Source organism: Leopardus geoffroyi, chromosome C3 (genome assembly GCF_018350155.1).
Source record: "Leopardus geoffroyi isolate Oge1 chromosome C3, O.geoffroyi_Oge1_pat1.0, whole genome shotgun sequence".
Classification (NCBI taxonomy): domain Eukaryota; kingdom Metazoa; phylum Chordata; class Mammalia; order Carnivora; family Felidae; genus Leopardus; species Leopardus geoffroyi.
Window position 1 is genome coordinate 44,108,226 of NC_059338.1, and position 24,557 is coordinate 44,132,782.

General features: G+C 36.8%; 1 protein-coding gene across 2 annotated transcripts in view; it reads left to right on the forward strand.

The window, feature by feature from the left end:
* The window catches only part of DHX9 (DExH-box helicase 9), a 51,845-nt gene that overhangs the window by 14,255 nt on the left and 13,033 nt on the right, over positions 1 to 24,557 (forward strand). The window contains exons 4-16 of one of the 2 annotated variants that reach the window (XM_045452619.1): positions 5,904 to 6,018; positions 7,501 to 7,613; positions 8,398 to 8,546; positions 10,869 to 10,915; positions 12,555 to 12,691; positions 13,055 to 13,144; positions 13,241 to 13,402; positions 13,544 to 13,621; positions 14,623 to 14,814; positions 19,195 to 19,336; positions 19,775 to 19,857; positions 22,305 to 22,461; positions 24,418 to 24,518. In XM_045452619.1, coding sequence (XP_045308575.1) covers positions 5,904 to 6,018; positions 7,501 to 7,613; positions 8,398 to 8,546; positions 10,869 to 10,915; positions 12,555 to 12,691; positions 13,055 to 13,144; positions 13,241 to 13,402; positions 13,544 to 13,621; positions 14,623 to 14,814; positions 19,195 to 19,336; positions 19,775 to 19,857; positions 22,305 to 22,461; positions 24,418 to 24,518 — 1,566 coding nt within the window. Of the gene's footprint in view, positions 1 to 5,903; positions 6,019 to 7,500; positions 7,614 to 8,397; positions 8,547 to 9,937; positions 10,053 to 10,868; positions 10,916 to 12,554; positions 12,692 to 13,054; positions 13,145 to 13,240; positions 13,403 to 13,543; positions 13,622 to 14,622; positions 14,815 to 19,194; positions 19,337 to 19,774; positions 19,858 to 22,304; positions 22,462 to 24,417; positions 24,519 to 24,557 lie in introns of those variants that run through there. The other variant, XM_045452620.1, reaches the window with a different exon arrangement.

The window sequence follows — 24,557 nt, forward strand, 5'->3', positions numbered from 1 at the left end:
AATTTTTTTTTTCCTTTATCTCTACTTTTTGCCATTTTGATGGTTATGTCTTGGTGTGGACTTCCTTTGGTTGATTTTTGTTGGGGATCTCTGTGTCTCCCGGGTCTAGATATCTGTTTCCTTCCCCAGATTAGGGAAGTTTTTAGCTATTATTTCTTCAAATAAATTTCCTACCCTCCTTTCTCACTCTTCTTCTGGGATCCCTGTACTATGTATGTTATTGTGCGTGATGGAATCACTGAGTTCCCTGAGTCTGTTCTCATTTTGCATAATTCTTTTTTTTCTGTCATTTGTTCAGCTTGATTACTTTCCATTCCTCCATTTTCTACTTAATTTTTTCCTCTACTTCCAGCCTGCCATTTATTCCATCTTCATCTCTGGTTCTATTTTGTTTTCAGGATCTTTCTTAAGGGTCTCACTGATGTCCTCAACTCTTTTCTCAAGTCCAGAGAGTGTCTTTATGGTCATTACTGTAAAATCTCTATCAGGCATGTTACTTATACCTGTTTTGCTTAGGTCTCTTGCTGTGGTTTGTTCTTTCATTTGTGACATGTTCTTCTGTCTCATTTTGCCTAATTCTCTGTGTCTGTTTCTCTGTGTTAGGCAGGTCACATATGTCTCTTGATCTTGAAAGTAGTGAACAGGATGTGTACTTTTAACAAGGAGACACTGGTCATCCTCCATAGGGGACTCAAAACTGTCACAGACTGAGCTGGCCAGGGCCACTCCACAAAGTGTAGAGACAGGTGGTTAATACCCTCTTTCCCTCTACCTTCATCTTCATTGATCAAGAAATTTAAAGATTTAGAGAAAATCCTTCCTATTCGGTTCAGGCTGCTCTAACAAAGTACCATAAACTGGGTGGCTTATAAACAACAGGAACATATTTCTCACACTTCTGAAAGTTGGGAAGTGTAAGTCTTGGGTTCTGGCTGATTCAGTGTCTGGTGAGGCTCTCCTCTCACTATATCCTCACGTGGCAGAAAAAGCAAGAGAGCTCTCTCGTTTTCAATAAGGCACCAATCTCTTTCATGTGGACCCCTCCCCTAAGACCTAATCACCTTCCAAAGGGCCTGCTTCCTAATATCACATTGGAGGTTAAATTTCAAAATACTAATTTTGGGGAGATTTAGAAGCATTCCATTTGTAACACTCTTCATCACTGCAAAACAGGAAGTTATCCCACCCAAACACCTCAAGTCTTGAGGAAGAGATTTTTCTTTTAAGTTTACATAGATACAGAATGAGGTAGAACAGCATTTTGGACATGGAGTGGGCAAGGTGGTGGAAAGAAAGACAAATCAGCACCAGTGTTGCCGACTGTTTTTCTTTTCCTGGAACTTGGCTGTTAGAGCTGTCCCTAGAATAAACTGTACTGTGCCTTCACAGCCCTAACCTTGGAAGAACACTGTGCCTCAAACTATGTGCTATCTTTATAAAATAAAGAAGTCTTCCAATTAGAAAGATTGAAAGTAAAGACGAGAGTAAAGCTATACTAGGCAAATGAAGTACAAAATAAAATGGGAGTAACAGTATTAATATCAAAATAAACTTTAAGAAAGCAGAAAATACAGTTCACAACATACCAATCCCCACTTACTATTAAAAATGCTTATGTGTATATTGGCAAGACTAAAATGGTAATGTGAGAAAGTAGCAAAGGGACCAAAACAATCCTAAACATTAGGAAATTTAAACACTTGGTTTTAAATGAAAATTGAAAATTACAGGCTGTTTAACAGTGTCAGAACTCTGGAAGGCCAGAGGAATTGTCATTTACTCAAAGAAACATCAAATACTTGTATTATTGCATAAGAAATAGTTTTTTTTTTTTTAAATGAGTAAACTAGTGATTTTCAGCTCAGGAAAATAGAACAGACTTAGAGTAAGAAGAAATTAATAAAGATAAAATCAGAAATTTTGTAGAATTAGAAAGAAGTAAAAGTGATGAGTAAAAATTTTAAATAACCCTTTCAAAAGATAAATAATCCATCCCAAGGTTAATTAAGACAATAGTAAATACTACAGATTCATATTCCTTTATCAAAAAACCATGTGCTTAGGTGGGTTTGAGAATTCAAACTTTTCATATTTTAGAAAAGTAGTATGGTGTACATACCATATCTTACATGACACCTCCAGTACATCTGAAGCAAAACCGTGTAGTCAAACTTTCTAGCTACATCACATTGAGTTTTTTGAGAGAAAAATGCTAACTACTCAGTGGTTGAGTTAGTGGAGGTTTAAAAAAAAGCATTTGAGGGGCGCCTGGGTGGCTCAGTCGGTTAAGCGTCCAACTTCGGCTCTTGTCATGATCTCGCGGTTCGTGAGTTCAAGCCCCGTGTTGGGCTCTGTGCTGATAGCTCAGAGCCTGGAGCCTGTTTCAGATTCTGTGTCTCCCTCTCTCTCTGACCCTCCCCCTTTCATGCTCTAGTCTCTCTCTGTCTCAAAAGTAAATAAACGTTAAAAAAAATTTTTTTTTTGAAATAAAAAAAGCATTTGATAAAATAAAATGCTTATTACAAATAAAGTACTAAGGAAATGAAGTAGAAAAATACTTCTTGGCATGTTGAAAAGTGTCCTCTAAAAATAATAGTAGGGGTAGCTGTCTGGCTCAGACAGTGAAGCGTGCAACTCTTAATCTCAGGATTGTGAGTTTGAGCCCCACGATGGTGTAGAGATTACTTAAAAATAAAATCTTTAGGGGCATCTGGGTGGCTCAGGTCGGTTAAGCATCTGACTCTGGCTCAGGTCATGATCTTATGGTTCGTGAGTGCTGACAGCTCAGAGCCTGGAGCCTGCTTTCAGAATCTCTTTACCCTACTCTCTGCCCCTCCCCCATTCACAGTCCTCTGTCTCTCAAAAATGAATAAATGTTAAAACAATTAAAAATAAGTAAAATCTTTAAACAATAGTAAAAATAATAGTAAATACTAAAAACAGGTATAAAAACATGGAGCAGCGCTGCTCAAAATGTTTGTTATGGTGGTAAGTATAAAAAGGAGTGCACAATTAGAAATGCTAATAGAGTGACAGCAGTTTTACATTTGTTGACTATAATAATTAGAGAACTTGGGCTTGTATTTTGTATGTCTGATTTATATTTCTAGCAGTTCATTTTCATTGTATTTACAAAAATTTTACTCCCAGTGGATTAGGGGGAAAAACTCAAAACCAATTCTTCTTTGCAGATAGTTGTAAAGTTAAGACAAGACCCGATGTGTCCACTACCACTGCCATTACTCTCAATGTGACAGATTTTTACTGAAGGATAGTGTTAAATCTTAAAGAGATTTTACCATACTTGCAATCTAATGATTCAGCCTAATGGCAGAAGACACAAGACTTCTGGGTTAGAGACAAAGGATGTTTACTACTCATGGGATAGCAGGCAGCATGAGCTTCATGTTTGTATTCCCCTCTCCCCCCCATGTCCTTAAATCTTTTGGGGACAATATGGAGCAGGTCCAGGTAGATCCTGAGGGCACAGTTAATTGGTATTACACTTGAGGTACTTGGAGTTTAAGAAACTGTCAGTCTTTAAAAAAAAAAAAAAAGGAGCTGCTGGCAAAACTGCAACCTATCTTTTTTACTATCCTCATTAGGAAATAAATCTGCTCCCTACCCTGGAGTAAGATCTTACCTCTGCCTTCCAAGGTTATTATTTGCTATTCAAACCTCTTTGAAAAGATGTTTAAACAAGACTTGGAGAGCCACAGATATTCATGGAGAATTGTCTTAACAGATAGAAGACTTGATGAAATATAGAGCCATACCGTGTTTCTGGGTGGGAGGTTGCATTATCATGTCAATCAGTTCCTTGTTAGGAAGGCCATTCTCCTTGAGTAAATTGTATAAATTTAACATTATTTGATGAATTAGATTTAAAAAGTTAATTAGGGGTGCGCCTGGGTGGCTCAGTTGGTTGAGCGTCCAACTTTGGCTCAGGTCATGATCTCGCGGTTCGTGGGTTTGAGCCCCATGTTGGGCTCTGTGCTGACAACTCAGAGCCTGGAGACTGCTTCAGATTCTCTCTCTCCCTCTCTCTCTGCCCTTCCCCTGTTCACATTCTGTCTCCTCTCTCTCAAGAATAAATAAACATTTAAAAAAATTTTTTTAAGTTAATTAGGAAAAATAATTGCTGAAAAATAGCCAAGAATTTGAAAGTATACCAGCTAATCCTACCACATATTAATGAAGACTTTTAACTATTGTAAGATTATGGTAATTATATTTACATAATACTATTTCTAAATTAAAATATATATAAAATAATGCAGAACAGGTTTTGGACAGGAGAGGCCATCTTATGGAGGCTAGCACAAGAAGAAACTAGATTTGATCAAGAAACAAAAACAAAATAACCTTTTTGGACAGTAAGCAGTAGTAACAAAATTAAAAAAGGAAAAGGACAGTAAAACTTATTTGCAACTTGTATGACAAAGAATTAATAGCACTGAAATGTTAAATTCTTAGAAATTAATGAGAACAATGGATATCCAGATAGAATAATAGGCAAAGGAAATGTAAATTAAAATAATAGGCTGTTATAACAAAAAACTGAGCTAATATTGGTACAGGTATAAAACACTTGCTATAATTTCCAGAATTGAAGATGTAAAGAAATAGATTGTCATATATATATAGTGCTGGTGCACATATAGAATCGCAATTTTTCTGTAATGCACCGTGGTGCTTTTTAAAATGTTGATGCCTTTTAGATTTAAAAAAATTTATTTTTAAGTAATCCCTACACCCAACATGGGGCTTGAACCCACAACCCTGAGATCAAGAGTCTACGCTCCACCAACTGAGCCAGCCAGGCACCCCAGGTGTTGATGCCTTTTAACCCAGGAATTTCACTTTTTTTTAATGTTTATTTATATTAGACAGCAAGGGAGGGGCAGAGAGAGACTGATACAGAATCTAAAGCAGGCTCCAGGCTCTGAGCTGTCAGCACAGAGCCCAATGTGGGGCTTGAACTCACAAGCCATGAGACCATGACTTGAGCTGAAGTTGAGGTTTAACTGACTGAGCCACCTAGGCACTCTTCAGGCATTTCACTTAAGTGAATCTTTCCTGAAAGAAGCTAAAGTACAAAGAGTCTGTGGCAGTGTTGTTCTATAATTTAAGATCGGCTACAAGCTAAATGTTCATCAACGTGGTATTGCCTAAGTTATGCGTACTACTTCCATCCATTGGAGTAGTAAGTCATTAAAATTCATGTAGATTAATATTTAAAGAAGTAAAAGATGTATGTAAAATATTTTACATTTTATATACAATGTATATAAGACAACTGGAAGTCTTTTCTACCCATACGCTTGGTTGTCTCCTCGGTTTCATCTCTCTCTTCAAGTCACTTAGGAGTATGACTTTCCTAGTTCACTTCATTTAAATAGTGGTCTCGCATAGTGTCCCTTTTATTTTCTGCGTAATTTTTCTTGGCAGTATTGTCCTTGACCTATTATGTGTTGTTTAGCTTTGTAAGAATGTAGAATTATAATACTCTGTAAATACAGGACAGCTGTCTCTTTTGTTCATTTTTTCCTCAGTACCCAGAACTACATAGAAAGGGTCCCGACAGATGCTTCTTGAATGTGGAATGTATTTATAAAACTACTGAGTGGAAAAAGATTAACTATATATCATAAACTAATTGGACTTTTTTGGGAAAAACTGTTATTTGTTTACATATAAAATCTCCAGCTGCAGAATTATGAATAATTTTACTACCCTTTTTTCTGCCTCAAGTGAGAACATAATAGTTTTTTAATCACTGAAAACAAAGATACTAATATTATGAAGATACGAAGGGGTGACATGTGGACTTCCTTTATGTGAAAGAATTTACTAGTCCCTGTGAGGGTGAAATTACACCACCTTGTCTCTTCCTCTTGCAGGTAGCACCTCCCCCACCTCCACTTACTGATACACCTGATGCCACGGCAAATGCGGGCGAAAGTTTACCAGCAACCATGGGAGGACCTCTTCCTCCCCATTTGGCTCTTAAGGCAGGTAAGGGACTTGAAAGTGCATGTATGACAGTGGATAAGATACACATGATCCTGCTTAGTTATCATCTCTTTCTCATTTGGATAGAAAGAAATTACTGTAGTAAACTCATAATGTTGAGAGAATGCAGGGGCTTCGTAAGTTTACAAATACCACCAGTGATTTCTCTTATTAAGCATGGTATATAGCCTGATTCCTTAGCTGTTGTTAGCTTTTACAAATTTTTTCTTAAAGTTGAAATTATTTTGAGAGCATGCATCTCAGAGAGTGAGGGCAGGGCAGAGAGAGGGAGAGCGAGAATGCCAGTCTGGCCCCACACTCTTCAGTGCAGAGCCCAGTGCGGGGCTCAGAACTCACCATGAGACCGTGAGCTCATGACCTGAGCCAAAATCAAGAGTTGGATGCTCAACCGACTGAGCCTCCCAGGAGCTCCAGCTTCGAATTTTTATCTCTGGCTAGATTTTGCACAGGCTAGAACATTTGATTAAAGGGTCTTGTTTATTGCCCTTTCTTTTTTATTTTTATTTTTATTTTCCTATTTTATTTTATTTATCTGTTCCAAGTTTAATTTTTGAGAGAGAGAGAGCGTGAGTGGGCAGGGGGCAGAGAGAGGGAGAGAGAGAGAATCCCAAGCAGGCTCCACACCACCCTCACAGAGCCTAATGCGGGGCTTGAACTCATGAAGCTGTGAGATCATGACCCGAGCTGAAACCAAGAGTTGGATGCCTAACCCACTGGGCCACCCAGACACCCCTGTTGCCCTTTCTTGTTTCTGACTAATTCCTCCCAGATATATTGTAGACTTGTTTACTTTATGGATCCAAAGTGTTGCTGAATTCTGTATATTACTACCAAAGCTTTTATTGGTCTGCCCAGTATAGGAAAGATTTACTAGGATCTTGGTCAAGCTGCTTAAGTCTCAGATCCAACATTTATGAAATGAGAATAACAGTAGTATTTACTTTGTAAGAAGATTGTTGTGAGGAGTAAATTTTTTAAAAAGGATGTCATAATCTTTGTAGAGCTAATAGGCAATATTCACTATATTTCTCTATTAACTATCTTTCTCTGCTTTCCTACCAAGATTCATCACTTTCTTATACCTTTTCAGCTTCTCCTAATCCCCATCACTAGTGCTAACAGTTTCTCTCAAGGTCATAGTTAGCAAAGAAGCAGTTTTAACAAATTTAATCAGGCATCAAGTTTAATCAACTTGAAAATGTGTGCTAGATTGTCAGTAACTTATGATCATTGCCAGGAGCCCCCCTCTACATACAAGCCTTGAGATTATCAATTTAGACCTATACTCCAATCATGAAACACTTTTTAAGTAAGTCATGAAGATTTGGGGCCCGTTTCCAAATAATTGAAACTTTGGCTTTCTAATTACAGAATGCCAAGCTCTAAGAATATTCTTTTGTAATGTTTTAGGATCTTCCTACAGTTTGATTCATTAAGAGAACACTAAATTTCTTTCCTTAATAGAAAATAATTCTGGAGTTGGGGCCTCTGGCTATGGTCCTCCTGGGCCCACATGGGATCGAGGAGCCAACTTGAAAGACTATTATTCAAGAAAGGAAGAACAAGAAGTACAAGCGGTAAGGCTGTCATCTTTTGTCACATATCCAGGATTGTGACTTAGTGCTTGATTCACTGCAAGGTTCAAGATAATTGAGTTTGAATAATTTGGTGATTCTTTTAAGTTGTCATTTGAGACTACTTGCTCACACAAGACCCATTACCAATCTACCCATTAACTCTGGTCACTAGGATCGCCTGTGAAATAATAGTATTTTTCAGGTTGTAGAGTGTGTCCTCATCTGCTTTACAGGAAATGTAGTTACCTCAGTAAACCTCATTTCACGAGCAATCAGAGTAAAAATGTCTTAATAGGACAGCTGATTTTTCCACTTAATATATTTGAAGTGTTAAAATCAACAAAAAAATTCGTCAGTGTTTCTTGGGAACAGTTTAAATACAGTACGTTTAGCTAATGGCTTGTTTATACAATAGGACCACCAGATGCAGTAAAAACTAATTCTGGTTCAATTTTGACTAGGATTAGAAACTTTAAAAAACCATTTTTGCATTATAAAGGATGGTACAAAGAAGATACTGTTATAAATTTTTATACCTTTTTTTTAATGTTCGAGAGAGTGGAGTGGGGGAGGGTCAGAGAGAGAATCCTAAGGAGACTCTGCACTGTCAGTGCAGAGCCTAATACAGGCTCAAACCCATGAACCATGAGCTCATGACCTGAGCTGATATCAAGAGTCAGATGCTTAACTGAGCCATCCAGGCACCCCTAAATTTCTTTACCTTAAATATGCATAACTAAACTAAAATTAATGGAGCCAAATTTAATTATCATTGATTCAACAGACTTTAGAGTCAGAAGAAGTGGATTTAAATGCTGGGCTTCATGGAAACTGGACGTTGGAAAATGCTAAGGCTCGCCTGAACCAGTATTTCCAAAAAGAAAAGATCCAAGGAGAATATAAGTACACCCAAGTGGGTCCTGATCACAACAGGTTTGCTTGTTTCAGTCTTTTCCTTCTATAGTAAGTTAGGTTGTTTTGTATATTCATCGTTCTATTTTTGTACATGTTCTCTGATTTAGTTTGTGGATTAGAAGTGAATTGTGAAAACAAGTTGCGCAAGAAAAATTGTCCTTGATTTGTAATTAGTAGTTTACTAGGATTTTCACTTAGGTGTGTGATTTTTAGAAGTTCTGCAAAAATCTGTGTTGCTAGACTTTTGAGGTTCTCCTTTGTATCTGTGAGAGGCAGAAATCATAGCCACAAGTGGTGGTTTGTCTGTGTTTGGCTTAACAATTAGCCCAAGGTGGTGAGTTTATTTACTGTCGCTGTGGTATTGTTAAAGGTAGTAGTAAGGATTATTTAATGAATCAAGTTAGACACTCAAGTTTCAAAGTCTCGGGTGAACTGCATGCGTCTAGATCCAAATTTCCCTTTAGCTTTGAAAGTTGCCAGCTCTTGAGTCCTGTTGAAGTGTGTAAAGGCTTATTGTAAAGCTGAAGGATAGCTTCAGTCTTTGTACGTGAGTTAAATTAGCCTACTTTTATCCTGTTAAGTTTATAAAACTGAACATAAAGGGAGGTCATTGTAACAGTTGACAGTATGTTTCTCAGCCTGCTTGCTGTTCTTCCTGAGAGCATTCCAGGGTGTAGTAATTATTACTCCCAGGAAGGCTCATACGGATTAGACTCTTCTGGGGGCACTGTATTTTTATTGGAAGGTAAAGAAGGCTATGGATACCTTCTGGATGATTTAATTTGCTGTCCTTTATGTGAAATAAATTACTCAAAATGCATTAAAAGTATTTTCCTTGAAAATCAGAGTGTTCTCCCTTCATTACATCTAGTAATCCTAAAATAATTATTACCAAAATAAAATTTTGACACTATGATCAAAATGATGTTCAGAGCATGGTTCCCCCTGCTTCCTACTGTTTGTTCAATCCTGAATTCTCAAAATACTTAATTCTGACATCAGACTTTCTAAAACCCTTGGAGGTTATAAAGGAAGGATCCATTTATTGATTTTTCTTTAATATGTTGTCCTTCTGAACTGATTGAGCTTATTAGTATCACTTGGTGACTTTAAGAACAGATAAATCAAGCTTGTTTTAAAACATGTTTGATACCAGTATGACTCCTGATTCAAAGAATTGAAGAATTCAGGATATGACAATGAGGGAGGCAAAAGACCGTTGGGGGAGCTAGGACAGCATCTCCTTATGTCCTTTATTTAAAGGCATAACAGACAGCAACACCAGAGGTCTGTGTTCATAACACACATGTGCTGCTGCTTAGGCTGAACTAAGCAATCACATGGAAAACTATTGTAAACTGATTTCTGGTGTCGCTGTTCCCCCTAGGTGGAGGAGAATGAGATTGAGTGCTGACTTTAAGCCTGGCTGAGAAACATACTGGCATCGGTGTCATTAATGAAAGGGTGGATGTTGTTCCCCTGAAAGCCAGTGGCCTTTGACCCCTGAAGCCGCTGTGCCTGAAGGTCAGTTCACAAGAGGTATAGGAAGGAGTCTAACATTTATTTTTTTCTTAAGCCTTACCTAACCTTTTATTCAAAGCACAGAGTCAAGGCTAGAATGTACCTGAGCAGTGGAAGGATCAGATAGCATACAGTTTTCAAAGGACAGTTTTTGCTTTATTGAAACCTAAATTCATTCCCTAGAATCTGCTAGTGGTTTTAGCTCTAACTTCCAAAAAAAATATCTTGTTCTCTGATTTAATAAATAAGTGTGTTATAAGTTTTTTGTTATCAAGGGCTGCTTCCAACTGCAGGCATATACCAGACCCCTGCCTCAGGAGCCACAGATGCATGCATAGTGTTTGTATGTTCACGTGTATGTGTGCAATGCATGCATATATTTAGCTTATCTTAACAGATTGAAGTCATTAGTGGGTGGCCCATGCAAAGCGATCTTAAAATAATCACAATTATAATTTCAAGAATTTGGGGCCTATTTCTTTGCCCCAGGCTAAATGGAAAATTCCTGTTCATTGAATGTGTTCTAGCTATTCAGACTGCAACCTTTGGAGTAAGTAAACATCATCTAAACCTTAACATTTTCTTTTTTGTGAACAGTTGGCTTGTCAACTTTGATTATGGTTGTCTTGTGCCATGTTGTACATTATTTGAAGTTTACTTACACTTGATTTATTCTAGGATTGAACAGAAATAAGTGTTTACAATGGTTTTTTGCTGTGACTTGCCTAAGCAGTTGGAAAGCCTGCCTGATTTGGGAGTCCTGGATTTAGTCATTTCTAACAGTGAAATTCCTAACCTTGTTTGTATATGTTGTTACAGGAGCTTTATTGCAGAAATGACCATTTATATCAAGCAGCTGGGCAGAAGTAAGTATTACTGTTCTTGTGATATTCTGAGTCTTCCATAGTGGAGTAACAGTCTTCAGCCACATATATGTGAAGCTATATTAACTGAAAGAGTATTAATTGAAAGGTAGCATCTGGGGTATTTTAGAATATTAGTAATTCTATGAATTAGAGGGCTCAGTTTCCCAGTTTGCATGTGAAAAAGAGATCATGTTAGTATATTTCAAAGGGTATATTTCAAAGGGTAAGAAGAGATGGTAGGTAGGCAATTTAGGAGTCTACCAGTGTTAGAGAGCTTTAAAACTTTTTAAAATATCTTTGTACATGAGAATGTTTCCCAGTTTGTTCAGGTAAAACTAGCAAAGTGAAATTTAGAAAGTAAGTTAAATGATAGCATTTGAAGCCAAAGGTGGATGTGTAGCATTTCAGAGTCATAGAGTCAAGAAGAGGTGAGAAAGTTACCCAAAATAAACACAAAGAGGTTGGGGTTATTCATAAAGGAAGTAAAAAGACAAAGATCTGATCATGTATTCTCTATTCTAAGACCATAAGTTTAAAGCAGGCAGTGTTACTATACTTGAAAGGAAGGAACTAGTCCTGTGTACCTGGTTTTGTCCCTAATGTTGCTGGGACTCCATTTACTTATCTGCAAATTGAGAGAACAGCGTAAGATTCTATCCAGCTTGAGAATTCTGGAACTAACATCAATGATTTAAAGTTATAGTATATGAAAGACTTCTCATAAAATCAGATGTTCAAATCATCAAGAGATGATGTTGAATTTTGTTATCCTAGACTTTAAAAATAAGTTAGACTTTGAGTGGATGAGATACTAAGGGAAGAGGATAAAGGCAGTCTAATTTGTGCCATTTTCTTGAAGAATTTGAGTAGCCGCTGGCTTCGTTCTGGTGCCAGGAACAGCAAACTGCAGGCCTCTGGCCAAATAGAAGTTCACTACCTGTTTTATAAACAGAATTTTATTGAAACATAGCAACACTCATTTGTTTATGTCAGGGGCTAGCAAGCTTTTGTAAAAGGCCAGATCATAAATATTTTAAGCTTTGCGGGTCACATCTATCACCTGTTGTTATTTTTATAACTCTTCTAAAAACAGATAAGCCATTTTTAGTTCTTGGGCCCATAGTTTGTCATACTCTAGTTTAAGTGTTGTCTGTGGATGCTTTCGTGTTTTCAAGGCAGAGTTGAGTGGCTATGACAGACACGATATGGCCTGCCAAGCCTAAACTATTTATTATCTTATTCTTTATAGACTATCAGCGATTCCTGGAATCAGTGACCACTTTCGACCCATTTTTATTCCTTATTCTGTTTTTCAAAAGTTAAACTATGTTTTCTTTCTCTGTTTTAATGCCAGATGATATAAATAGTGACAACTTTGTTGAAATACGTTAACTGCTTTCATAATGATGATTTGTCTGTGTCTTTGTATCAGCCTGTAATCAAGATAATTGATATGCTGTTAATGGAATTGCTGTTGGTTAGCAGTTAGAATGAAAAAGAATTTACAACCTACTCTATTTGGGGTGGAGGGGGGTACTTTTGTACCTAAGCCCCTTAGTTGATGGGGCTTATGATGAGATTTTTCTTTACTCAGATGACTTATCCTATTGTCTTTGGTAATCCTGACCTTAAATTATAGGGATTTTCGCACGCGAACATGGATCAAATAAAAAACTGGCAGCACAGTCTTGTGCCCTGTCACTTGTCAGACAACTCTACCATCTCGGAGTAATTGAAGCTTACTCTGGACTTACAAAGAAGAAAGAAGGAGAGACTGTGAGTCTTTAGACTTAGTAGTACAGAGAGATACTCTTAAGATTCAATTTAGCTTTTGATTTGTATTTGGCTAAAGAAGTTTAATTCATAGTTTTAGGAATCTTACCTCAAGAAATGGAAATGGCCCTTCTAATCCTCTGTCTGGCGTGATGCTGTGTTCAGAGTGGGCAATGAGAAAATAATCATTAAAGTCATTTTTTTCATGATAGGGAATTGACCTATTGTTGGTTTTAGGAATATTGTAGACCTAGTTAACTATATGCTCTTAACCCTGCTATAGTAGTTTTGAGTAGTGCTCATATGTGACATAATTTTTATTCATATGTATATTACATAATTTTCATGGCTTTCCTTTTTCGGTAGGTGGAGCCTTACAAAGTTAACCTCTCACAAGATTTAGAGCATCAGCTGCAAAACGTCATTCAGGAGCTAAATCTTGAGATCGTGCCCCCAGTAAGCATACAGTTATTTAATACACCTTTGTATTGAACATCTCTAGTCAGACAGCTAACTGGTATTGCCTTTTTTGTTTTTCTTGTTTTTTAATAGCCTGAGGATCCTTTTCTGCCTGTTGTACTTAACCTTGGCAAATTGGCTCACTTTGAGCCATCTCAGCGACAAAACCAAATTGGTGTGGTTCCTTGGTCACCTCCACAATCCAACTGGAATCCTTGGACTAGTAGCAACATTGATGAGGGGCCCCTGGCTTATGTGAGTGCAACATTGTTTTTGAGCTTAGACTCTTATCTAAGCTTTTGAATACATTTCATTAAGATATCCAGATTATAAAAACTTTTCAATTTAAATATAAGTTATGTACTTTTGTTTGATTGTTGCCTTCCCATTTTACAGGCTACTCCAGAACAAATTAGCATGGACCTCAAGAATGAGTTAATGTACCAGCTGGAACAGGATCATGATTTGCAAGCAGTAAGTCATTGAAGTTTTTAGACATATGGTACCCAGAGCTTCAGAACTTTATAGGTAGGGTAAAAAAGACAAAAAAAACAAAACAAAACAGTGGATGATAGATTTTGCCCTTCTAGGAATATAGATCAAAGGTATTTATGAAACCAGTAATTGTAGTTACCTCTGAGGATAATGTTTTGAGTTAAGGGCCTGGGGTTGTTGTTTTTTTTTTTTTTTTTTTTTAAATGTTTGTTTATTTTTGAGAGAGAGACCACGAGTGAGCAGGGGAGGGTCAAGAGAGAGGGGGGAAGACACAGAAAACCGAAGTGGGCTCCACGCTCTGAGCTGTCAGCACAGAGCCTGAGAAGCAAGATCATGCATGACAGCCAAAGTCTGACATTTAACTGACTGAGCCACCCAGGTGCCCCAAGAGCCTGGGATTCTTATGTAAATGAAGACATTAGGCTAATATACCCCCTCCTTTTTTTTTTTTTTTTTTTTTTTTTTTGGCATTTTTAACTATTTCCTGAGTAAAACAACATTAACACGTTACAAGAAAGGGAATGTGTATTGAATGTTCAGGGAGAAAGGAGGAAAATAAGGGTGTGGACAAGGCCACAGATAGATTCTTCAGAAACTTAGTGAAAAGAGATAGTTCTGTTAATGATGTAAATATGTATATTGTTTTATGAAAAAAAATGTGGTTTTTTAAATTTATTTTGTTTAGAGAGAGTGCACAAGTGGGGAAGAGGGGACAAGGGAGAAAGAGAGAAACTTAAACAGGCTCTGCTCAGCTTGGCGCCTGAAGTGGAGCTCAATACCATGACCTGAGGCCAGAATCAAGAGTCGGACGCTCAACCGACTGAGCACCCAGGCGCGCCCCCCCAAAAATGTATTTTGAGTATGGAGCTAGTGGAAAGGAGTGTTTTTATAGAGATGGGAAATTTTTTTAGGATTAAGACAGTTGCTTCTAATGTATATGTTGGTAGAAATTTGACTGATATGTAACTTTTATAAAACAGATCTTACAGGAGAGAGAGTTGCTGCCTGTGAAGAAATTTGAAAGTGAAATCCTGGAAGCAATTAGTCAAAATTCAGTTATCATTATCCGAGGCGCTACTGGATGTGGTAAAACTACACAGGTTCCACAGTTTATTCTAGATGACTTCATCCAGAATGACCGAGCAGCAGAGTGTAATATTGTAGTAACTCAGGTAAGTAGTAAGCCAACTTAGAAGGTATGTGTCTGGTGTTGATCAAGTTTGAGGGTAGGAAAAACGTAGTGGCCAGGCTATTTCTAATTCTTTGATTAACTCCCCTTTGTAGCCACATAAGGTACTGAAATCGGTAGAACATTAGACCCTTTAAAAAATTAAAAAAAAAAAAAAAATAGGCATTTAAGTCTTGTTCTAATTTCTTACACTGATGGGCTGAACTGAGTCATGTGAGTGATTCTTTTTGTCCTGGCTAGGGGGAGTCTTTTGGCCTAGAATCAGACAGGACTGAGAGTACTTTCTCCTTAAGTTCACGTGCAAATCTTGGTCCTCTCCATCTTACCACCTTAATACTGAGAGCTAGAGTAGGCAAGCTAACAGAACAGGTAATGGTTGACTCTAATGGAATGGTTACTCTCTGCCAGGTTCTGTTTTAAACAGTTGGTATTTTTTTTAACTCCTTTAAAGTTTATTATGACTGTAAGATGTACCTATTATTTTGTTTAATATTTCTCCTTCAGTAAATTAAGGTACAAAAAGATATAAATTGCTCAAGTTATTAACACAGGATATGGTGGAACTAGGATTCAAAACCAACCGACTTGCCTTCAGGATTCTTCCTCTTAACTACGACATTGTATTACCTTATTAGCAATAGGGAAGAGCTGATTAGCTCTTCCAAATCTTCTCAGGTTAAAGCAGTTCTCATCAGCTCTAACCCAGTACTTCTGGCACTTAGAAGGAGAGCATTGCAATAAACTAGATACCACCTCTCAGGCTGGCTCAGACCTTGACTTAGGGATTCATAACCTGGGACACAACAGTTGATATTTGGGAAGGAGTTGTGAACCTTGAAATAGCAAAACATGTTTGTGCCTGTGTGTTTATGTGTATATGTACAAATCATATTTTTAAAAAATTTCTGAAATTGAGGTATATCTTTTAATTGGTTTCTGTGTTTGATATGACAGTTGGGTTTTTTAGCCTAAAAAAGAATCACTGAAGGAATGAATGTTGCATTAAAAATCAAATGCTATCTTAGGCTTAAGAGATATGGTAGGTCTGCATTTTTTCTAGGAAAGGATCCTTAGCTTTCTTCTTTTTCTCAAAATGTTCTTTGATTACCCTTCCCACTCCCAACACTGGCTGTGAATCCTTTGCCTTACAGTGAAAGTTCTAACCCCAAGTACTGTGATCAATAAAATATCCTTGCTCTTAATGTTTACCTATCTTGTAGGAGGTGTATTGTTAGGAGTCTTAAGCTATCCTCTGCCCACCCTCCTTACTACCACTCTCCACTTTTAATCTCAAAAATAGTCATCTAGGAAGAAATGCAGAATTCAGCAGATGAGCTGAAAACCTGTGTTCTCACTCAGAAAGTGGTTCACATGTCATGAGTAGAATAAAACCGCTTCTTAAGTAAGAAGGTGTGTTCGCACTAGCCATCCAATAAATGTCAAAGCCAAGTTGATCCAGCCAAAAATGGCTTTATGTGTTCTAGACAAATTGGCTTTTGTGTTACAGTCTTCAACTTCGTATAACTTGCTTAGTAGCGTGTGTCCCTTCCCAAATAATTTGGACATTTCCAATGGCTTGATCTGTAAAATGCACAGGTTTCCATAGATAGACTATAACAAATGTAAGCAGTGAGCTACAGGATGGAAGGGTGTGTCAAATGTTTTACTTCTTTGCATATGAAAACAGCTTTCATTTCTCTATTAGTCCTCTTTGTTTTCTTTGATAAAGTGATAGAATCATGAAGTTGAAAGATACTTCAGAGAATTATTTCATCTTCTCTGGATGGAATGTTCATAACAAGTGGTCACTTATGCTTTAAATTTTACATCAGTTGGGAATGTAGCTTGTGTTCTAATTTTGAACAAGTGACTCTGAACTGTTACATTGAATCTTTTTGTCCTAGTGCTTGTCCCAAAATCAGTCTCTGATGCCTTTTTCCTGTAATAAGTCTTTTTTTTTCTTTTAACGTTTATTTATTTTTGAGACAGAGAGAGACAGAGCATGAATGGGGGAGGGTCAGAGAGAGAGGGAGACATAGAATCTGAAACAGGCTCCAGGCTCTGAGCGGTCAGCACAGAGCCTGACGCAGGGCTCGAACTCACGGACCGCGAGATCATGACCTGAGCCGAAGTCAGACGCCTAACCGAGTAAGCCACCCAGGCGCCCTTGTAATAAGTCTTTAAAAGCTTAAAAATTTGTATGATGTCCTAACATGTTTCCTTTGTTTTAATAAACTTTTATGCACTTTATCATACTCTTAGGAAAAATTCCATCAAATCATTTGTGAATAAAATCTTTCTTTCTTCAATATGTATTTTAAATGGATTTTTTTTGTTTTAAAGTGAAGACTGTTGAGGAAACTGGAAGTTGAGAGGTCAGAGAAGGATACAAAAATTAAGGGAAGAAGTTTACAGGGTCATTTGTCTCTCTGCTGTTTTGATGAATAGTCCTCTTGATACTGGTGTTTTCTGTGCATATTCAAGAAAATGTGGCCCATAGTGCTTCTGAAGATCGATGTTTTAGCACCTCTTATGTTAATTTATAACCTTTTTCATTCATGGCTTTCTTGAGTCTCTTAAGACAGTTGTGTTTGGGGGCCATAGAGTTAAGAACTACAATAGGTACTGATTAAGGAATATGCCATCTCCTGTCTGTAGTCATTTTAGAAGGCTGGAAACTACAAAGATGATAGACCTGAAAGTGGCACCAGGGAGATAAAAATCAACCCTCAAGTATCCAGTAACCTATGAATATACCTCCAAAGAGTCAAATATCCTAATAGATTTGAAGTTCTTCTAAAGTGACCTAGTTAGTAGAAATGTTGAAAACTTCAGAAGAGACAAAAATAGAGCAAGGAGATAATAGCAGTGTCCGGAATTTACCTGTTTGTAGAATGCAGCAAACTTCTTGAAAGGTCCCAGAAAACATTGTATTTTGTGCTTATTAGTGGAATATCATTTTCACATTTCCTGATACAAGTATATAGCAGAACTCTTCTCTTGAAGGATAAATAACAGAGCTCAGTTCTTCATGTGATGCTTGTTCACAGTTAGTGAGGTGCAGAGTACAGGTCAGTAGTGGTCAGTAAAAACTGGCATAGGTCAGCAAATCAAGGCACATAAAGCAGAGTATAAGCTCAGGAAAATTCAACACCATGTGTTCAAGAAGGCATCTTTTAATACCTATGTGGACAGGATAAATATGAACTAGGTGATTGCATACTTACCTATATTGGTTATTAGCCCCATTACCTAAGAGACTCTTAAATTAAGGATAGAAAAATCATAAATCATTTTTTTGTATTCAAAGGATATTGATAATTTTAGTGAAGTCATTGAATTTTTGTTACAGATTCTTTTCTTTTTAAGATTGTTATTCTCTGATTTCTTAAATACTACTGTCATAACCTGGGATAACATACTGATATTTAAACATGAAACTCAGAAAAAGTTTTCCCAAGCAAGGAACTTGTACTTTATAACCCTGCCATCAAGAATTTTTTGACAAAATCAAATTCAAGTCAACTTTGAAGCATTCAGTCTTTATAAATCTGCATGTACCTCCATATCTATACCTCCAGGATATCATAATAGCCATAGTATCCACCATGTAAATATTGTGTGCCTACAAGAATATGGAATACTTAAGAAGATTTTGTTTTCAGAAAAATTAAGATCCAATGCTTAAAACATTAGCCTATGGCATTCCCCCTGGGTTTAGCATATTTATTGCTGGAAATAGTAATATACACTCCAGTTTTCCTCGCCATGTAAGCCATGAACAGGTGTGATTTCATTCAGTTTTCTATCTCTAGCACTGTCTATGGCTCCTGATACAAATATTCAAAGACTACTTTATGAGTTAATAAAATGATCAAATGAAAGATGGTCATAGTACATATGGCAAAGAAGGAGCGTATTTACCTTCTAAAAGCTATACAGCTCAGTTAAATAATTTTTTAAACATGTGCCCTTGCTTTGGTACGAAGTTACAGGAACCATCTCCCACTGTGTGCCTACCCCCTTCCTTGCTGGAAAATTACTCTGAATATCATTAAGCATTTAAGCCCAGTGGTGGAGAAATTTTATTTTCTATAAAAACCTGAGGATTCCTTTATATACAGAATGAAAAACGGCATTTTTAAGAGTCTTGGCACAGAATTAAATGGTAATTGTTTTTGTTATGATTTATCGTAATAAATTTTGGAGTTTGCTGAAAAGCTCATTACTATTGTTTGTGTTGATTGTTGAGCTGGCAGTGATCTGGCAGTGGGACAGATTTACTACACTAACTTAGTCACCCTAATAAGTATAACTGTAGTTTTTTTAGCTTTTGAATGACTTTCTTTTTTTCTTATCTCAGCCCAGGAGAATAAGTGCAGTCTCCGTGGCTGAGCGAGTTGCATATGAGAGAGGAGAAGAGCCTGGGAAAAGCTGTGGCTACAGTGTTCGATTTGAGTCCGTCCTTCCCCGCCCTCATGCCAGCATAATGTTTTGTACTGTCGGTCAGTAATGGGTTTTATTTTGGCCTTTCGCTGGGGGTTTATATTGTGTCGTTTATGAAGAAAACTTGGTACGGTGCAGAGTGGCTAGAAATGAGAACTCAGGAGCCAGTCTTAGAATTCCAGTTTAAATAGAACTTCTGGCACTTTTTTCCAAAATGGAGAGCATGAAGTTACCCTCTTGTTGTAGCTTAGGTTAGTAGAGTTGCATCTTTTAATACTCTTTTCATCAAACAAATATGTTTCAGAGTACACTGTTAACCTTTTTAGTGACTTAAGTATTCATTCAGGTTGCTGTGTCATTCTTAAAATGATGGTGGGGTTATATTAACTAAAGCATAGTGATTGTCTAGAAGTTTGTTTCTTTTCACTTTTTATACTTCCCTACTGTAATCAACATAGAAACTTAACTCCAGGTGTTGCTCTCATTTCCTTTTCCAGGTGTGCTCCTAAGAAAATTAGAAGCAGGCATTCGAGGAATCAGTCACGTAATTGTAGATGAAATACACGAAAGAGACATAAATGTGAGTAACTTGAGAGTTAAAGTACTAATGCTAGGATTCTGAATTTAAAAAATTTAAAAAGTAGAATGTCTTTCCCTTTCCCCACTTTACATCTTCTATCAAAATCAGAAACTTCAGTCACTAATACAGTAGACAACTGTTTTTAGCACAGGCAGTAAACCTTTTTTTCTTGGTTAAATTTAAGCACTGAATTCTGAAAGTAAAGTTCTCTTGTTAAGTGTCATTGCAGTGATTAGTAAGAGCTAGCATAATTCAGCAACTGAACTATTTATGACTGAATCACTGATAGAATTTTAATAATCAATTTTTCTTTGAACTGGAGGTTTATCTATGATAAATGTTATTTTTAAATTTTATAGAATTAGTAATGTCTTTTTGGATGTGTGCAGCTCTGATCTTTTCAGATGTTAATGATAAATCATGCTCTAATTAGGAGGAAACTAGAATTTATTTCACACCCTTCCCTTTTTTGGTCTTTGGCAAAAATTGTATACAATTACTATATAATCGTATGATTTGAAGATTGATACCATAAAGCAACAATTTGTTTTTATGCCACTATTTTCCATATCCAGAGGTGTCATTGAATAGACAATATGTCATTCAAACTGTTAGCAAGCCACTGTTGCTCAAAACATTCATTGGCCTTTTCTTCAGACAGGACTCTTACAGCTGTTGTTGCTAGCCATCTTTATTTTGAGAAAACTTTGACCTTTATGGTTGAGCTAAAATGACTAAGAAAGTTTGGTTTATCAGATAACTTTTAAAATCTGAAATTTAACTTTCCAGTAGGATAAAATTTTTGTGGTTTTTGTCATTCAGAATCTCTTGAAAACTGTAGTTCTTTTTCTAATGAACTTAATCAAAATGAAATGTTTCAAAACTGTCTTCACCAGCATGGATACAATCCAGTGTTTTTAGTTTATTCCAAATCCTACTGGAAACATCATGGATCATCATTGCTATTTTCCTAAAAAAGATAAAATAAAAAAAAAGTTTTGGTCAACTTTCCTTCAAAGACTGTCAGGTCAATATGAAGGTACCATTCAATGAAAAAATGAAAAAGTACCTTTGCAGAAACTATATTCTCTTTCAGATGAACCTTATCCTAAATTATCCAACTTACAGATGAATTATTCTAAATAATAGAGGAATAGGAAAATTCAGCAGTGCTGCTGGATTAAAAGGGTAATTACCCGAGTCATTTGTATTTTGTATATTAAAAACAAACAGCTAGAAAACAAAAGATAACATTGCTGTAGTCAGAATGTCAAGTACTTAAAGAATAAATCAATCATATAGATGTCCATTCTTCCCAAGTTGATGCGGTTTGAATGCAGTTCTCATCAAATTCTCATCAGTGTTTTTCATAGAATTTAACAGGCTGATTATGAATATTTACAGGGAAAATTTATGGCCCAAAATAGCCAGGATTTCTGAAGAAGAGCAGAAAGGATAGTCTTGGCTTTCCAGATATCAGCACTTAACTTGAAAGTTCTAGTAATTGAGATAGTATAGTCCCTGGGTTGACCATTTGACCACTGAATTATTCAGTGTAGAAACAGATGGTGTGTTGAATGCACCTTTGGTAAAAGAGTGATGATGCGTTGGGTCACTGGGAAAGGGGAATCGGTTCTACAGCAAACAGCTGGAAACAGATGGTCATCCATAAGGAAATAGGTGCAGTTGGATCCTTGCCTCCTATCTAAATACAAAAATCAGTTTCCAGATAGATTAAGGATAAATGCCAAAGCAATTTAAAAACTCTTTAAGTAAAAAATATAAGTAAACATCTAGATAGCACTGACCAATAGAAATATATATATGTCTGTAGGGTACCTGCATAGATGAGAGAGGAAAGGTATATGAAAAGGAATAAAAATTCGGGATCGTTTTCTGTAGTTGAGGGAGGCAGAAAGTGACGAGCAAGAGGGCTTTGCAGCCAGAGAAGAGTTTACAGCTATAGGGCTGTAGCTTTTGTATTATTTGGTAGGTAGATGGGTATGGTACCTTATTAAGTAATAACTATTTTGGCCATTATTTTGTTTGAATGAACCAAATACAACCTTTGTAACATTGTAAAACATTTTAGCTTTGCAGGTGGTTGGATAACTGAGTTTGGGCTCATGGCTTTCCCATTTTCTGTAGCTAAAGTTTGCCTACAAATAGAAATTTCACTGAAAATTTTGATGAATTCTTTGCGGTCGTTTTTTTTTTTTCCTCTTCCCTTCTCCTGTCCAAATAGCACTCATTTCTAATCCCCACAGCTATTAGTCTAAAAACTGTTGTTAAAAATTCTGCTGAGTTTCACAGTGGCCCTCTATGTTACACTTCTGGAAGCTACCAAAGAACCTGAATTTCACTGATGTCTGCATAACAAGAAATCTCTTAGGTGTCTCTCATTAGAATGAACTTACACGATTGTATTTTCATTTGTGTTTTAATAGACTGACTTCCTTTTGGTAGTGTTGCGTGATGTGGTTCAGGCTTATCCTGAAGTTCGCATTGTTCTCATGTCTGCTACTATTGACACCAGTATGTTCTGTGAATATTTCTTCAATTGCCCCATCATTGAAGTTTACGGAAGGACTTATCCAGTTCAAGGTAAATAGTTTGGAGGTGGGGTGGGAAGGTAAACTTCTTTTATGCATTAGTGTTTGGATTTTCTTAATCTTGGAGATTGGAATAATAGTTCTAAAGACATTTAAAATACAGGCGAATGTAGAATATCAAATGAATCATGGCATTCTTGGGCTTTTAGTCAAACTATGGCAAGTGTAATCTGAGGAGCAAGAACAAGTTTCATTCATTTCTTGAGGAGTTGGCAAGTCCAGTAAATTTCCTGGCTCTTCCTTACAGCCGAAGATAGCTTTCAGAATTATATACAGTCAGGTGTAAATCAGTATAGCCTATAGATGTTTATGGGAGATAACAGTATAAGCAGCCAGAGTCAAATTAACAAGAGAATCTTTCTTAGAGCCAGAGCAGGCATATTTTAAAATGAGATTAAGGTGTGTGTTTCAAGATCAAGTATTTCTGATGGTTAGGACCTCCTTTTTCAGAAGATTTTATTATTACCGTTTTTTAGGACAGCCATCTAATAGCTTGGTTAGAAAAATAAATTCTAGCACAGTCAAATTCAGGGCATGAAAATAAGCTAAAAATTTTGCTATGTGGGTATGAAATGATAAATGGCTACTTAGCATGCTATTTTTTTTTTTTGAAATTCCAAAGTAAGAGTAGGTCTAAAATAAAAGCCAGGGCAGTTGTATCTTGTGAGGGTAAGGGCGACAATTCTAAAACTGCTTTACATGTATATTGAGATTGAAAAAACAATTAAGTGGATGGCAGATGGGGGAGTCAGGTTTACTGTTGGAGTTTAGAGGGTACAGGTAAGTAGGAGGGAAGCTTTGAATAAACTGGGTGGTATTGGATTACAGTTAGAGACCATCAGTAAGATGTCATGTTCAGATACAAGTGAATAGATAAATCATTACAGATATGTATGGATGGATACACAGGTGAGTATACATGCATATATTTCCTAGCTCTGTCTGTTGACCACAGTGATGGAGACTGAGGGACACAGGAGCCAACCGGAAAGAGCTGGAATAATTTGACCAAAAAGAAAGGAACATAGTACAGAATTATAACCCTAAGGATAAAATAAATGCCCATGAATCTATATGGTGGTTGAATAAATAAATGGGTAACAAAGGCAGATCTCATATGGAATAATTCCCAAAAAATTATGTACTCTCCTCCTTACCTCGAAAACATGACTTACCTCCCAGTCCCTTGAGTGTATTGTGCTTAATGACTTGCTTCCACAGAGTAGAGTGTAGAAAGGGAGAAACAAAAGTAACTTCACAGTAATTTGGAGTATACTTGTATATTCTTGTATATATACTGTTTGTAGTAACTTGGAGTAACTTAACACTACCTCAGGTGAACATCATCATCAGTGATGAGTCATGTAGGTTGTGTGTACCCTTGGCATAATGTGATGATTTGCACTTGGGACTCTTAGCATATAGAGGGGAAGTGTTCATAGATTATGAGACATTTCTTGACCCAGCAGAGAACCTCAGGGATATAATTGGTCAGCAGATATTCCAACTTTGCTGATGTCCCTCTTTAGAGTAATAACCAAAGGGAGACCATTTTATATGTACGTCCTGATAGAGGAAGGATGGACTACAGTATATTACTGTATAGACCTCTCTTTCCATATCTAACTGCTGTACCATGGGAGTGTACAACACAGTGCGTGTGCCCTGCAGCCATATCTCAAATGTTTGATTATTGTATATAGGGAATACCCTGTCTGGCTTAGTGGGAACATGAATGAGAGACACTTCACCCACCTGCAAGGCCCAAGCCTTAGTCCAAACACTAAGTTTGGAAAAAGTGGTTATTAACACTGGAATTTCTTGCCAATTGTGAAGAATCAGATTGAAGGTATTAAGGTAATTTTGAGTTATGAATTAGAAAATGAGTTTTGAAGACTGTTTCATTCTGAAAGTTGACTGTGCTTACCTGACTGGATTGTCCTGGCAGAATATTTTTTGGAAGACTGTATTCAGATGACCCACTTTGTTCCTCCACCAAAGGACAAGAAAAAGAAGGAGAAGGATGATGATGGTTTTGAGGATGATGATGTAAGTGAATCTCATGGAGAATTTTCATTAGGGACAGGT